At 46.5% G+C, this 17458-nt stretch overlaps 2 protein-coding genes across 4 annotated transcripts in view; one reads left to right on the plus strand and one right to left on the minus strand.

Annotated features, from left to right (window-relative positions):
• The window catches only part of LOC136832032 (uncharacterized), a 98069-nt gene that overhangs the window by 38391 nt on the left and 42220 nt on the right, over positions 1-17458 (plus strand). The window lies entirely within an intron of this gene.
• On the minus strand, positions 16867-17445 carry LOC136832323 (uncharacterized). The gene has a single exon (XM_067093229.1). The coding sequence runs from the start codon at positions 17443-17445 to the stop codon at positions 16867-16869; it is 579 nt and encodes a 192-aa protein (XP_066949330.1).

A 17458-nucleotide genomic window follows, 5' to 3' on the forward strand; every position in this document is an offset into this window, starting at 1 on the left:
CCTCCTCTGCCTTGTCAGAAGCGTTTCCACGCTCCAGTGGAAGGGGCGTTGCTGACCAAACAGGTTGACCCGGACCTGACTCGTTGCAAGGACCTCCGCTTTGTCCTCGGGGAGTCGGTCTTCCAATTCAGGGCACTTTGCTTCGGGCTCTCGACCACTCCCCAGGTGTTCACGAGTATTCTCCTCGTGTCAGCTTGGGCCCACTCGCACGGGATACGCCTTCTGAGGTATCTCGACGACTGGCTAGTCCTGGCGAGCTCATTTCGCCGAGTTGCTACAGGACAGGGATCGTCTCCTCGAGTTTTGCCGAGATCTAGGGATCATGGTAAATCTGGAGAAGTCAGATCTCACCGCCAAGCAGAGGACAAAGTACCTGGGCATGCTGATAGATACTGTGGCAGCGAAAGTCTTTCCCTCGGACTCTCGTATCAGCAAGTTCAGGCAGGCAGCACAGCTGTTCCTGTCACGGCAGGAGCAACCAGCTCGGCAATGGCAAGTCGTCATCGGTCACCTGTCATCTTTGGAGAAACTAGTACCTCACGGGCGTCTTCACCTGCGGTCTCTCCAGTGGAGACTAAAGGAGTATTGGTCCCAGTCCCAAGACCCCCAGTTCTTCCTCATTCCTCTTTCCGAGGAGGTGAGAAAGGACCTTCACTTGTGGTTAGACGACAGGAACCTCTTGATAGGAGTATCCTTGCATACTCCCTCCAGACATGCTTCTGTTCTCGGACGATCGACTGAGGGATGATGGGGCGCACACCTGGAGGAGTTGCTGACTTCGGGAGTGTGGCACCGAGACGACAAGCACCTTCACATCAACATCCTGGAACTCAGGCGGCCTTCCTGGCCCTCCAAGAGTTCCAGGATCGAGTGATAGGACACTCCGTGGTACTGATGAGCGACAATACCACGGTAGTGGCATACGTCAACAAACGGGGGACTGGTGTCCCACCAGCTTCACCAGTTGACGATGCAGGTGCACGAGTGGGCCATGGCTCACTCGGTAGAGCTGTCAGCCAGGTACATTCCAGGCAAGAGGAATGTCGTGGCAGACAAGCTCATCCGCCAGAGCCAGGTGGTAGGGACCGAATGGTCCCTCATCAGGAAGTAGCAGAAAGGCTGTTCGACCTGTGGGGGCGTCCAGCCATCGATCTGTTCACCACCCGGCACAGCAGAAAGCTCCAGGTCTTCTGTTCTGTCGTGCCGGACCCATGGGCAGCTGCGGAGGACGCGTTCCAACACCCGAGGGACAATCTCGACATCGCACGCTTTTCCCCATTCTGTCTGATTCGCCGGTGATCAGCCGAAAGATGATCACCCCAAATCTCAGAATGACTCTGGTGGCACCCAAATGGCCCCAGGCCGTTTGGTACCCGGACCTGCTAGCTCTCCTCTCGAGGCACCGAGAGAGATCCCCTGACCCAACCTTCTGCGTTAACCTCACGCAGAGCGGTTCCACCTGGCAGTGCATTCCCTGTGTCTTCACGGCTGAAGGTTATCCACCATCTCTTGCGAGCGAGAGGCTTTTCACGCCACGCAGCAACACAGATGGCAGGATACCTCAGAAGATCCTCCGCGGCGGTATACCAGGGAAAGTGGTCCGTCTTCTGTGGTTGGTGTCGTCGAAGGGGTATCTCTCCAGTCGGAGCTACTGTTCAGCAGGTCGCGGACTTCCTCGTCTTCCTTCGCCAAGAGAAGCTTCTCTCCGTTTCAGCTGTAAAAGGCTACCGCAAGGCCGCACTCGGCCTAGTCTTACGGCTGAAAGGAGTAGACAACTCCTCCTTCGAGATTTTTCTACTCATGAGAAGCTTCAAAGGGTCTTGCCCACCCAGGGATCTGAGGCCCCCTGCGTGGGCATGTGACTCTCGTCTTAAGGAGCCTGACTCGTGCACCATATGAGCCTTTACGAGAGTCATCAGACAGGGATCTGACCCTCAAGACTGTCTTCTTGCTTGGCCTGGCATCAGCGAAGAGAGTTGGCGAGCTTCACGGACTTTCCTTTGATGTTAAACACTTGAGGGGATGGGGATCAGTTACGCTGATTTCATCCCAGATTTCATCCAGTTACGCTCGATTTCATCCCAGATTTCGGTGGCTTAAGACTCAGAACCCTTCGTCCCTGACGCACGGTTTGAGTCCTTCACGATCCCCCCATAGAGGACTTTGTAGGTAATGAACCAGACGAGATGCTACTGTGTCCTGTTAGAGTGCTGTGGCGCTATCTGAAGAGGACTCGGCACCTCCGGCCTGAGTGTCGACGACTCTTCGTTAGCACTGGCTCGACCAAGAAAGAAGTGTCTAAGAACACCATCTCTTTCTGGCTTCGTGAGACGATAATGAGAGCATACTCTGCTGCAGGAGAAGACGACACCGGTACGCTTCGTCCAAGAGCTCACGAGGTCCGCAGCATTGGTCCGTCCCTCGCATTCCGGAAGAATATGTCGGTATCACAGGTGCTGAAGGCGGGTGTGGTCCCAACAGACTACCTTCACCTCCTTCTACCTCCGGGATGTTGCACACAAGTCCTTGGACACTTTTTCCTTGGGTCCTGTGGTGGCTGCTCAACAAGTTGTGTAGCTTGTCCAGCTCCTCTAACAGGACAGGTTGCATCTCGCCTGTGTTGTACGGTTGTGATTGGGAGATTGAATGTTGAGTGACTGGCCTCTCTTCTTTCTCCCCATACTGGCTCTCTTCCCACGGGCAGGGAGCGGACGTGCCGTTACAAGCTGGACCGGGCGATCGAGGCAGGTAAGCACATAACGGGAGCTCCCGTTCTATTCCCGTTCAGGTTAATAGGAGCAACCCCACTCCTTCCTCTTGCAAGGGGAGGAAGGAGACCATGACTATGAGACAAACCCAATGCTTGTGTTTGCCTTATTGTCATCCGACATCAAATTCTTCCTAGCCTACTTTGCATGAACTGACGTTTCCTCTTTCATGCAAAGGTACCCAGAAGTCTGACAACTGATCCTGCGTTTCTTACAACCCAATCTTTTGTCAGAGGCAGTTTTTCCCTTCCTCGCTCTCACGACCAGGAAGGGAAGACAAGGTGGTGAACTCCAGTCAGTTCAGAGAGACTTTATCAGATTCCTCCCTCCAATCAGTGAGTCTCCTAATGTAAAGGACCAAGGGTTTGTACATTGTGTCGGAACAAATAACAATTTTTAAAAGTAAATTGTATTTTTCCTAACTATACAAACCCGAGGTCCTTTACACTTTATGCCCACCTCATGCCACCCCTCAATCTGTACCTGGGCCAAAAGGCAAATTGGAATGTTTACATCTGGGCAGGCGGTACTCCCGCCCCCCGGACAGTAGTTAACTGCCTAACCACCTTGTTTGAAGTTCAACGGCCGTTTCCAGCCTACGCCTGAAAGTAATCCCTAATGTAAAGGACCTCAGGTTTGTATAGTTAGGAAAAATACAATTTACTTTTAAAAACTGTTATATTTATGGTTGCACATTTAAAAAGAAAATATGACTTTTTTTATTTACATTTTAATGTAAATATATTTTATAAATCAAATTACAGTGCCATCGACTGGCATGCCGGCATTAATGAAAATTATGAAACAACTGCAACATTAGTGTAATGGAATTTATATTATGACTATGAAATGAAAAGAAATAATGTGGGAGGGGGGGCAAGTTGAGGGTTGGGGGGAGCAGTTGCCCCCCCAGCCCCCCTAATTGATGCCCCTGGAAGCTTATCTCTGTTTCAGCTGTAAAAGCTGTAGGGGCTTTTGTATAGTACACAATTGGGGCAGTATGATGGGAACAGTTTTGGAAGTTATTAAATGAAACTGACTTTCCTTAACCTAATTTATTTCCTTAACATTACAGTGGCCTGAAGATCTTCAAACAGAACCTTATCCTAACTTAGCCAATATCTAACTTAGCTTAACTTAATATTATAGTTCATCAGAACTTATCCTGTATTCCACCTTAATACTTCAAAAACTAGCAAAATACTTCAACTGCATACGGTACCAACCAAACAGTGTCCATTGTATACAAAAGATTAAATTGGTAGTCTGGTACAAAAATAATGACACACATTTCTACAACAGTTTGTCCTTTTCCATGAAGTCACTTTCATTTCACAGTAACAAAAACATATCGAGCTCAAAACCACAAAAAAGCTCAATAATTCATTTAAACTCTTCAAAATTACATAAATGCACTAGCTTCATGAAAAGAAGCACATGACCACTGCAAACAGAGCCCAAATTACAGTAGATGGTTCATAATCAAATCAACCGCAGTTAATTTGGAACAAGTAGATTATGTCCATCCAACTTTCCTCTATGCTGGGAAATTCTCGGAAGTATCCGAACTTCTCAAGTCGTTTACACACTGGGTTGAAGGGGAGAAGCCACACTACTCCGACACATTCAGCAAACTGCAAGTAAAAAAAGAAAAAAAACAGACTTATCTAGTGTACTCCTTCCTGACATACAAAACAAAACAATGACTAATTAAACAATCATATACCAACAACACATTCATAAACAACATACACACACACACACTTAATAAGGAAACAAAAAATCAGACAAAAATAAAAACATCACAACAAACAAAATGAAACAATTAATTCATACAAACGTCTTTCATCATACAAACCCAAACTTAGCCTACCACACTCCCCCCTTACTAAAATAAAGGAAATCCTGTTCCCTTTTCTTCAAAATCCCTTTCTTACCACCCATTCATATTCCGGAACTGGACCTTGACTTCGGGTCCATGGCCTCTTGTGCGCAACCTCTTCTTCGCTCACTTCCACTCCAACCACACTAGACTCACCTAGCTTTGGTTTTGGACTACTTACACCAAGCTCATTCAAACTCTGGAGACTTAAATTGGCTCCAACCTCACTCACACCTGACATGGCTGCTATCATCTCTTCCATACTCTCATTTATTTCTTCCACAGTCTGCCTCAAGCTATCCAAAACTCCTCCACCTGCACTCTCCAGCACTGCTAACTCTCTCTCACTCACACCCACCACTACACTCACTCTTTCAACACTTTCACTCAAAGGAAACTCACACACACTATACGTACCGTCTTCCTCACAACTTGGTGTTGTTTTCAATTCACCAAACTCTTGCATATCCTCGTCCACATTCCTTGTACTCACCAAGTTCATTCCTTCCACATCACACTCAAATCCTTCAAAATCAATTACGCCCTCATTTTCACCACCCCCAAACAACATCACAAGGGTATTTCTGGGCTCGACCTGTGTCACCCAGTGAAATGATCCATTAGCACTCATTTCTAGGTATAAATATTGCTAAATATACCAGAGAAAAAGCTATCCATAATGCCAGGGTTACGACCCCTGGATCAAACACCGTTAGATGGTGTCGGTATGCACAAGGGGTGAGTGGTTGCCACTACCACAGATTTTCGTCCTACAGATTTCTCCATTCTCAAAACCCCGAAAAGGGAGGAGCTGTTCCAAAGCCTTACCCGCCGCACCTAGCCAACCACCACCACGCCCGCCATATTCATTCCAATTTAGCACGCCTTCCAGGATACACTGTATTTTTCTTTGGTGTTGTTATTCGGTTTTTTCTACTTGCATCATGTCATCCCACCAGGAATTTCCACCATCTAAGTTGAGTACCATTTCCTTTTGGTTTTTTATTACAGAGGCATTATATTTTGACTGTTCGTATATTGTTTACCAAGGTAAATAGTTCTACACAGCCGCGCGTGGGCTGTGTCTGCCTCTGCCATGCTTGACCCTCAGTCTTCGCATTTTATTAGCAGAATATTTCTGCTAGTTTTTATCCATACTCCATTTCAGTTTGGAGCCTTATTTGGAGAATTTACCATTTCGCTGGTAGGAGGTAAGGAGCCCAGATCATGACTGATCTAGGCTAGGGATGGAGGTACACCCCTCCCTTTTTCTGATCATAGTTTTTTCCTCCCTTTTATTGGTTTCCTTCCTCCATCAGCGAATTGGTGCCTTCTCGATGGTGGTATTATTATTATCATGATCATAGCTGATGTGTACAAGGATGGATGACATGTCTATTCTTGGATTAGTTTATGTGTGCGATTCAAAACGTCAGAGGTGGCCATTTTGGGTATCCCTGCTTCCCGTATAACGGATGTTGTTTGGCCCTCTCTGCCGCTGAGTCATTTATGTATTTATAAGTATATAATTTTTAGACATCTCACATCAATGGTTAACTTTTTATTATGTTAGTGCTCTTGACGACAGGTAGTTTTATTCGATTAGGTATATTCTAGCCTAGCCTACCTGACCGGGCCGTTTCCAGTTTTGGGAGGGTTAGGCTAGACAGGATAGGCGCTTTTACACGATGCTCAGACTACCTAGCTCACCTGACCAGGCCGTTTTGAGGTTTTGGAGGAGATGTTAGGTTTGTGAGGGGCTGTTCCTTGTTCACTCTTGGCCCACCTGACCAGGCCGTTAGGTTTTGGGAGGTGAGGTTAGGCTAGTGAGAGAGTTGCTCTTCACCCTTAGCCCACCTGGCCAGGCCGTTAGGTTTTGGAGGGTGAGGTTTGAATAGTGAAGGGTCTCTCAATTCATAGTCTACCACCTGACCAGGCTGTCGGTTTTGGAGGGTGTGGCTAGGTTATGCGAGGTTCTTCTCCCCTCACACCTGTAGCGCTCATTCTGGCCTTCCTGACCAAGCCAAAAGTTTTGGTTTTAGAAGGTAGGCTGGGATCGAGAGGTTGCTCAGGTTATTTCGTGTATATAGCCTAGTCCTTCTTTACCTGATCGAATAGATTTTGGCGACGTGGCCTGGGCGTCTTCCTAGCAGAGGAAACCGATCGCGTGCTTTTCCCTGTGAGGAGGAAAATGTTCGGCTTCAGAGGGTGCTACCCACCCGACTGGTCGCCGTCGGGGTTTCCGCCACTCACCTACCTTTCCTTATCGGGCAGTGTTTCGCTTGCTCGCTTTCCATAGTTATAGCTGGAGCGTCGAACACTGTCCCAGGGATGCAATCATGAGCTACGCTATGTTAAGTCTCCGCCAGGTTAGTCGGATCTTTCGTTGTTATCATCCATGTTACCACTCTGGTGGGTATGGTTTTCGGTTTAATTGGCGGTTTCCACTATGTGGTTTCCGCCCTGGCCGATTGAGAGATGGGCCATATGCGAACACTCCTTTCCGCCACATTACGCCGTTTCCATAATATGTGACATAACGAGATTTCAGTGGCAAATCACGGCGGAGTACCATAGCGGCAGAGTATCATAGAGTACTTATTTTTAACATAATTAATAGTTAGCCATTCTGTAGCATAACCTATGTTTATTAGTCTTTTACTACCGGATTCAATTCCGGCGGGTTTTGCCTGATGACACGCATGTTTCATCACCCATAAATCCGTGTTAAGGTAGCCTATTACCGCCGGACCTAATTCCGGCGGGCCTTGCCTTGACGATACTCATGTACCACCATTCCAGTTACAGATGGTACGTTGTCAGGAGCCAGGGTGCACGGCGGTTCTCCAACAACCCTGTGGACACGAGGTGTGCCGATCGCACTCCAGCTGCTCGGTCCACGTTGGGGACCTGGTCGTTTGGCACCCGGATGGCTGTGAAATCTGCTACGCTCTGTACGAGTTAGTGGTGGATGAGTCGGTAAGTTTTAAGAGACCGCTAACCTTTAGTCTCTTTTTTTTTTAATGGCTTATATAGACATATACGAGAAAATTGGAGAATATTTTCAGTAAGTCCTACCTTTTCTTACAGTGACCAAATCATCCGTGCCTCTTCGCTGTCGACCCTGAAGATCTGGGTCGGCGGATTTGGGAGGAACGTTGCGTCTGGCAAACCATATGTCCTGTCGGAGGAGATTTGTAATCTCCTCTACCCCGGTGCCCGGATCTCTGCTGCAATGTTGGTGGAATTGGCCGCCCCAATCATCGAGGGATCCGCAAGAGACGCAGCCCTCCCAAGAAGACAACCTGTGCGGAGAGGTGGCGGAAGAGGTAGCGCCATCAACATCCACCTCGAGCCGATGAGCGTGGATTTGGACCATCAGGTAGAAGGTAAGGTGGTAAGTGAGGCAGGGGAGAGGGTTTTGGTAGTCCCCTTTTCAGTTCTCCTTCTTCTTCTTCTTCTTCCTTTCAGGGGTTTCCAAACCAGCTATCCTTGGGGACAGATCTCGGTCTGTTATCCCCAAGGTGAAATCATCCAAAAGCAGGACTTACCAAAGTCCTCTAGACCTCAAAGGTCTAATCCGCCAGCTCCCTCAAGGTTGTCACTGGCTCTTAAACCAGTGGCGTCCTCAAGTAAGGCTACTCCCCGTCCAAAGGGTCAAGATCCAGAGTGTCTAAGGCTAAACCCCACAGCCTAACTTTGACCCTGAGGCCTTTGTCGAACTTCTAATGCAGAGGATCGACTCCAAGGTTGAAGCTAGGCTACAGGACCTTTCTTCTCAGCTTGTTTCAAGCTTGGAGACCTCTGGTCAGTCAGTGCTGTCATTGGCACAAAGGATGCAGGCTCTACACGCCCCCCTGCATAATGACACCCTGACCATTGAGGGTTTGGGCACTCGTCGTCTGGAAGAACTGGAGTTCTTTCCAGCCGACCTGGTGCCTCCCTACCCAGGCTATGCCAGGCTAACAGAGGAAGCCTGGATTAGATTCGATAAGGTCCCGAAGAAAACGGTTATCTTTCCCAGGGACCAAGCCCAATCCGCCCTGATGCGCGCTCTCACTGACTGGGAGTGCGAAAATACGAAACTTACTCCCTTTAAAGGGAGTTTTACGATGTTCTCGGTAGGTGACTCCCCTACCCCCTGCACGACTAAGATCGCAGAATTGACCATTCAGGCGGGAATAGATGGCAAACCGCTGCCTCAACTCCGGGAGACAGATCCCACCTCCCTTCTTTTCCCCAGGGATTCGGAATATTGGTCGGGAGCTCCGGCTACGTTCACAGTGGGTAAACTCGACCCTGAGTGTGCCTCCACCTTGTTCAGTGAGCAACTACCCAGGATTCCGGAGGCCCTTCTGAAGGCGGAGTATGAGGCTAAGTGTAGGTTGAGTCGCTCCCTGCATTCCATCACCATCGCAGAGGTAACAGCTTTGACTTACACTGACGAACCTCTGTTCCAGGTCCTGACGAAATCCTTATTAGCATCATTCCAATTGGACTTTTATGACTTTGTGGTGGCGAGACAAAACTGCCGGAAGCATATCTTCGCAGACGCCACCATCAGGCATGAGCCCAATAGACTCATGAATAGTTCTGTCTGGGGACCTAACATCTTCCCTGAGGATGAGGTCAATAATTTTCTAGCGGAGGCAACCAGAGCAAACCAGAGTCTTCGCTCCCGCTGGGGTCTTCCTTTTAAAAGGAAGTCCGCCGAGACCTCCGGACCTCAACCCAGGGAAAGGAAGAAGTTCAGGAGATACAGGAAACCCCAGGCTCAAACTGTGCTTCAGGCTGTACCGGTCTCTCAGATCGGACAGCCTTCCACATCCAAAGCTCAGCCTCAGCAGCAGTTCATACTGATGCAGCCGGCTCAGCAAGCCTCTGCTCCGCCAGCCTTCGTGAGCGTCCCAGCTTTCAACGCCGCTTGAAAGCCAAGGGGCGTTTCGGGCTACAACAGGCATGCGAGGGGAGTAGAGCCAGAGCCGTCTACAGAGGTAGGACTGCAACCAGACCTCTCTCCCGTGGAAGAGGAGGCCGAGGAGGCAGAGGAAGTAAGTCCTCTTCCAATCAATGAGTCTCCTCAGGTAGGCGGGAGGTTATATCTCTTCTGGGACCATTGGACCTTCAGTCCAGGGCCCACAGCATAGTTTCAAAGGTCTGGGATGGAGCTGGAGCAGAGGGCCTCCTCCGCCAGTCAGGTTCCATCAACCTCCATCCAAAGACTTACTGGACTTTGTAAAAGACCTTCTTCAAAAGAAGGCAATAAAGAAAGTGAGACACTTGAAATTTCAAGGCCGTCTGTTCAGTGTCCCAAAGAAAGACTCAATCCAGCAAAGAGTAATTCTAGACTTGTCTCATCTCAACTTATACATTCAATGCGACAAGTTTCGCATGCTTACGATCTCGCAGGTACGGACCCTACTTCCCCGTGGGGCCGTCACCACCTCTATAGATCTTTCAGACGCATATTATCATGTCCCGATTGCGAGAAACTTCTCTCCTTACCTAGGGTTCAGACTAGGGAAACAAGCATACTCGTTCAGAGTCATGCCATTCGGGCTCAACATAGCGCCCAGAATTTTTACCAAACTGGCAGAGACAGTAGTCCAACAGCTACGGGCCCAAGGGATTATGCTAGCCGCATACCTGTACGATTGGATAATTTGGGCATCCAACGCCAAGGAATGTCGAAAAGCAACATTCATAGTGATCAGCTTCCTGGAATCCTTTGGGATTCCAAATAAACAGGAAGAAATCCCGTCTAGTTCCGGGAGGCTCAGTTTCAGTGGTTAAGAATCCAATGGGACCTAAACACACACAAACTGTCACTTCCGCCAGCCAAAAGGAGGAAATAGCCAAAGCTACCAGGCAGTTCCTCAAAAACAAAAGAGCCTCTTGTCGTACCCCAGGAAAGAGTCCTGGGTTCTCTTCAGTTCAAGCGTCAGTGACAGATTTGCTGCTAAAAGCCAAACTGAAGGATATAAACAGGGTATGGCGGAGACGAGCCAACAGCAGAAACAGAGACAAGATGTCTCTAATTCCGCCGGTGTTGAGGAAGAGGCTTCGACCATGGTCAACAGTCAAGAGTTTGTCAAGGTCAGTGCCTCTCCAATTTCCCCCTCCATCATTAGTGATCCATACGGATGCTTCCCTAAGCGGATGGGGAGGATACTCCCAACACAAGAAAGTTCAAGGAACATGGTCGACTGTATTCCGCCAGTTCCATATCAACATTCTAGAGGCAATGGCAGTATTTCTAACACTAAAAGAAACTACGTCAAACCAGACAGATTCACATCAGACTGGTACTGGACAGTGCAGTAGTTGTACATTGCATAAACAGAGGGGGTCAAGTCGAGCCATATCAATCAGGTAATGATTGCAATTTTCTCTCTGCAAGGAAACATCTTTGGCACCTGTCAGCTACCCACCTGGCAGGTGTTCTGAAATGTCATTGCAGATTCACTATCCAGGACAACTCCGCTGGAGTCGGAATGGTCCTTAGACAAGGCATCATTCAAGTGGATTTGTCTTCAGGTACCGGGTCTCCAGGTGGACCTGTTTGCCACAGAGAGCAACCACAAGCTTCCATGTTACGTTGCTCCCAATCTAGACCCTCTAGCTCATTCCACGGATGCGATGTCAATCGACTGGAACAGGTGGCAAAGGATCTATCTGTTTCCACCAATAAACCTATTAATGAAAGTTTTACACAAACTAAGATCATTCAAAGGTCAAGTAGCACTTGTGGCACCCAACTGGCCAAGAGCAATTGGTTTCCTCTTCTTCTAGAGTTGAAACTCCGGCAAAACAGATCCCCAGTCCAAGATTGACACAAGTAGTGCAAACTCGGACTGTGTCAGCTTCCTCAAGAATTCTGAATGCCCTAGCTTTATGGACTTCATGAAGTTTGCAGCTCAGAAAGACGCTAACATTGATCCTATTAATACACTGTTCATAGAATCAGACAAGAGGGAATCTACTCTCAGACAATATGACTCAGCAGTTAAAAAGTTAGCATTATTTCTGAGGACTCTGAAGCTCAGGAAATGACCACGAACCTAGCAATCTCTTTCTTCAGATCATTATTTGAGAAAGGACTGGCCACTAGTACTATTACTACAGCAAAATCTGCTTTAAGAAAAATATTTTTACATGGCTTTAATATTAACCTTACAGACTCATATTTTTCATCAATTCCTAAAGCATGCGCTCGTCTTAGACCAGCAACCCGTCCTCACACGGTTTCCTGGTTCTTAAATGACGTACTTAAATTGGCATCAGACACTGATAACGAATTATGTACATACTCGAGTGACACTGATAACGAATTATGTACATACTCGAGTCTGTTAAGGAAAACGTTATTTCTAGGAAGTCTAGCCTCAGGGGCTAGAATTTCTGAACTGTCTGCTCTCTCTAGAGAACCGAACCATGTTGATTTCCTCCCGTCAGGAGAAGTTCTGTTGTCTCCGGATCTCAAGTTTCTAGCAAAGAATGAGGATCCACAAAATAGATGGTCTCCTTGGAAGATTATTCCCCTTCCACAGGATCTGTCTTTATGTCCAGTTAACACTTTAAAAGCTTATTTAAATAGAACTTCTAATAGAATTTCAGGCCCTCTTTTTGTTAGGGAAAATGGAGGAACCATTTCCTTAAAGGCCATCAGGCAACAAATACTATATTTCATTAAACAGGCAAACCCGGATTCAGTACCTCGGGTACATGATATTCAGGCGGTGGCCACCTCAGCTAATTATTTTCATAACATGAATTTTGATGACCTTAAAAAGTATACGGGCTGGAAATCACCAACAGTGTTCAAACGACACTATCTTAAGTCTCTAGAGGCTCTTAAATATTCCACGGTAGCTGCAGGAAGTATTGTTCCCCCAGCCCCAGACTAGTTTATGTAACCTTAGCTTATCCTATTGTTTGTATTTCTCTCGCCTACCTGCCTCATTTACTTGCCCTGCCTTCTAACCTTTAGGTCAGGCCTGCTTCACAGCCTGACTCCTGGCCATTTCATGGATATCCTGTTTTAAATCTTTTTGTTAGCCTTAAGTGTCTTGGTGTTGGTTATTTTATGATTTAGACTGTGTGCCTTATAATGTTAATTATGTTTTTAATACGAATGTTTTGGGTTATTAAAACAGTAATTTTCTCATAGTTTTATTTAGCTCCATTAAGGTCAGTAATTTTCTCATAGTTTTATTTAGCTCCATTAAGGTAATTCTTAGAGGGCTCCACCAAGCTTTTGTATGGCTGATTCTCTGTTACTATTTCACTGGGTGACACAGGTCGAGCCCAGAAAAGGGATTTTGACAAAGGAAAAATCTATTTCTGGGGGAAGACCTATGTCACCCAGTGACCAATCCCTGTACTTCCTTTTCCCTCCCGAGTGGCATACCAAGCTTGGGAGGTGCTAACTTGGGATGAATAGCCTATGGCGGCCGTGGTGGTGGTTGGCTAGGTGCGGAGGGTAAGGCTTTGGAACGGCTCCTCCCTTTTCAGGTTTTTGAGAATGGAGAAATCTGTAGGACGAAGATCTGTCACCCCTTGTGCATACCGACACCATCTAATGGTGTTTGATCCAGGGGTCATAACCCTGGCATTATGGATAGCTTTTTCTCTGGTATATTTAGCAATATTTATACCTAGAAATGAGTGCTAATGGATTATTTCACTGGGTGACACAGGTCTTCCCCCAGAAATAGATTTTTCTTTTGTCAAAATCCCTTTTTCACTTCTCATGCCTACTGGCTTCTCAAAACCCCCAAAATCAAACAACCCATCTCTAGTACTCTCTGCAAACAACTCAGTAACTGTACCCTTACTCTTTCTACACCTCTTTTTAGGCTTTCTCTTATGTTCCACCAATACTAGCTGTTTATCTCCCCAGTTTACATCTTCCTCTGTTTCTTCTCTTTCCTCTTCCTTTTCCTCCCTTAATAATTTCCTAATGGGATGCTCTATTATGTATTTAGGTGGTTCTCTCCATCTTCTCAGCTGATTATAATGCACTCGTATTACCCTAACATTTCCTTCTTCATTCCTGTCTTCTAGCACATAACTCAATCCATTAGACCAAACTGTTTTCACTACATACTTCATACTTCTCATGCATCTTACTTGCTGTCAATCTTCCCTGCTCAACAACTTCCTTCAACACCCTATCACCCACTCTGAAACTCTCAAACCTTTCATTTGCCTGCCTCCACACATTCCGCTCGTCTTCATTCAAATCCAACCTCGCTCTCACATACCTCTCATAATTCATTACATACTCACTCGGAGGTATGCCAGTGCTTTTATGTGCTGACCCATTATACATCGCTACTACTCTTCCTAACAACAAATCCCATTCATTCTCTATCAGTCAATATTCTTAACATTTCACTCAGAGTCCTTATGGTTCGTTCCTCCAACCCATTTGCACTCGGCATGTATGGAGTTGTTACTACATGCTCGATACCCCATTCTTTCAACATTTGCTCTAACAGTCTACCAGCAAACTCTGGCCCATTATCACTCAACAGCCTAGTTTTATTCTTCACAGCTGCACAACTTACAAACTTACTCTTATGAGCTACCATAACAACCACTCATACGTTTCCTCTCGCAGTTACCGGCAAAGCCACACAATCAATCGCCACTAACTCAAACGGTTCTTTCATACTCAACTTCAAAACAGATGGGCTAGCATACACTCTCTGATACTTTCCTTTCTGACATTCTTCACATGTGACTGCCATATCCGTACAAATCTTCCTCAAATACAGGGAAAACATCCGCTCTTTCATACACTCGATCAGCTTAAACTTCCCCGTATGTCCATATTTCTCATGGACTAAAATGCACATCCCCACTGCTCCACTCATCGAGAACACTGGAACATACATCAACTCTCCCATCTTCTCTCTAGAAAAATACAGTACACCACTCCTTCACACAGCACAAATCTCTCAGCAAGCCGCATCCATTTACTCAACAACAAAGGCCATCTTCTTCCAGGTACTCCCTCTGTAGTACATCTCCTCAACTCACTCACCACGAAACACTTCCGCTGCATCTCCTCAATGTCCTCCGCTGTCAACAATTCATTCTCACTCTTGTCTAACTCCACTACATCCTCCTCCTCACTCAGACTCTTATCAATTATTCCCACAAACCTGGCCATGTTCACCGCCTCACTTTGAATCTTCCCTATTACAACCTCGTCTTTCAACAGAACTCCTGTCCCAACATCCACTACCAACCCATTCTTCCTCAAGAAATCTATCCCAAACAGGAAACAACATGGCATCTGCTCATCCCCCAGTACTACAAAACAAACTTCCACCTCTAACTCTCCCAACCTTACCTTCAACCTCACTTCCTCCCATCCAACTGATCTTCCTGCTATACCTCTTATTGACACATTCACCACTCTCCTTTTAACATTCAATTCACTCTCTCAACATCCCTAATTACTCGTGCGTTCACCAACGATATTTGCACTCCAGTGTCAACCAAACCTCAATACTGTCCTCCACTGACATCTACTCCCACAATCATTGCATTTGCTCTCCTGTGTACACACATACACCTGTCTCTTCCACTAACCAAACATCCTTCATTTACTTCCTTACTGACCTCTTCTACTTCCAACAACTCCGGCATTCTCTCTTCAACATTTTCCTCCTTCTCATACTTCTTTTCATAGCTCTTTTCTCCACGACCCAGTTATAGTGCACCCCACTCAAACACTTCAGATGCAACTCACGCTCACGCTCTTTCACTCCCTCATGTCGATACACTATAGGTTTTTCACCACCAATGTGTACGGACACAATCACCTTATACTTCTTACTCACTGCTACCAAAACCTCCTGAAATGGGGCTACTTCATGACTCATCATAGCCCTCAGACTCTTCCGATACCATTCCACATTTGACACTCCCAAACATCCAGGTCTCTTGCAAACTTCTTCGATCACCTCTGCCCTTAGTTCATTCACACTTCCCGGTACCCGCACCTTCAAACCTTCATCTACCAAATCATTCAATCCATACCAAAAACTTTCAAACATCGAATCACCACCCCCTTACTCTCACATGCTACTACCAATCCTCTTGGCAGATACCCTGGTCTTGTCTTTTATCTTCTCTTCTTACTCTTCCCCAGGTAGTCTAGACATCATGTCTGCAACAATATTTCTTTTACCCGAGATGTACTCAAGTACAAAATCAAAATCACTCAAATCCTCCATCTTTCGTGCAATCCTAGCATCCACTCCTTTCATTCTCTGGAGATACACTAGAGGCTGATGGTCCGTATGTACCACAAACCTCACACCATTCAGAAACGGTCGTAACGCTTTCACACAAAACTGCAGGGCAGCCAACTCTCTCAACAGTCAAATACTTTTGCTCTGCCAAACTAAACGCCTTACTTACACTTGCTGTCACTGTGTCCCTTTCAACTCCATTCACCACTTGCTTCTGCATCAAACATCCACCCATTGTCATTCCACCTGCATCCGTATACACTTCTAGCTTACTGGCATCTGCACTATAGTTAGGGTAAGCCAGCTCCACATCATTCACCATTTTCTCTTTCAATTTCTCGAATGCTTCCACCATCCTTTCATCCCACCTCACAACCGTACTCTTCCTACAGCCTGTCCATTCTGACTGCGGCTTTGCAATTCCCGAACAATCTTCCACAAACTTCCTTCCAAACTCAATCAATCCCAAAAATCCACGCAACTCTCGCACAGTCCTGGGTCGAGGTAAATTTCTCACTTTTTCAATAAACTTTTCTGCTTTTCGCACTCCAGACTCACTCACCTTATGACCTAAAAACTCCACCTCTTCCATGAACCACTCACACTTACTCACTTTGACTTTCACCCCCCCACTTCTTCTAACTTCTTCAACACTGCTCGCACCAACCTCTTGTGCTCTTCTACCGTCTTACTCATCACCAAAATGTCATCAAGAAACACCAACACATTCTCGCGGGGAAGACCACTCAGCACGACATTCATTGCTCTCTGGAAGGCAGTTGGGGCATTTGCCAATCCAAAACTGAGATTGCAGAACTGATACTGTTTTTTCATAGTCGAGAAGGCAGTTATCGGTCTACAATCCTCTGCCACTGGCATCTGATAATACCCCTTTACCAGATCCATCTTGCTAAACACTTTCATCCCATGCATACTGTACACACAGTCAGACACCACACACACATAGGGAATTTTCCTTCACTGTCACCTCATATACTCTCCGATAATCAATACACATTCGCAGACTCCCATCAGGCTTTCTGACCGGCACAGTTGGACTATTCCAAGCACTCTTACTGAGTTCAATCACTCCTATCTTTTCCAACTCTTCACACTGCTCTTCAATCTCTCTCATTACCGGAGCCTTGAAATGTCGGGGTCTCTGATAAATCAGTGTTTCATCTGTCAGCTGAATACGGAACTCCGGCAATCTAGCTGTCCCAAAGTCCTCATCCCCTTGACTCAACACACCCTTTCTCTCCCATAACAACTCATACACCTGCTCCTTCTCTTTTTCACTCAACTTTTCATTCAACCTTACCTTTTCCCTAAGCTTTTCCTTACTCCACTCTTCTGTCCTTTCCCTTTCGGCCATCATATCATACCCCTTAACATGCTTACTATCATTCAAATCGACTACACTTCTCAAACTTCCTAATCTATCACCAAGATGTATGCCTCTCCACCTTTTCTTTTTCACATCCCCACATACCTGTACACACACCTTTTGGTCCTTTAGGTCCATAATCCCATCAGAC

The sequence above is a fragment of the Macrobrachium rosenbergii genome, chromosome 49 (assembly GCF_040412425.1).
Source record: "Macrobrachium rosenbergii isolate ZJJX-2024 chromosome 49, ASM4041242v1, whole genome shotgun sequence".
Lineage (NCBI taxonomy): Eukaryota > Metazoa > Arthropoda > Malacostraca > Decapoda > Palaemonidae > Macrobrachium > Macrobrachium rosenbergii.

Excerpts from the sequence above, each read along its gene's own strand:
- LOC136832323 (XM_067093229.1), bottom strand. The coding sequence starts at position 17,445 with ATGGACCTAAAGGACCAAAAGGTGTGTGTACAGGTATGTGGGGATGTG.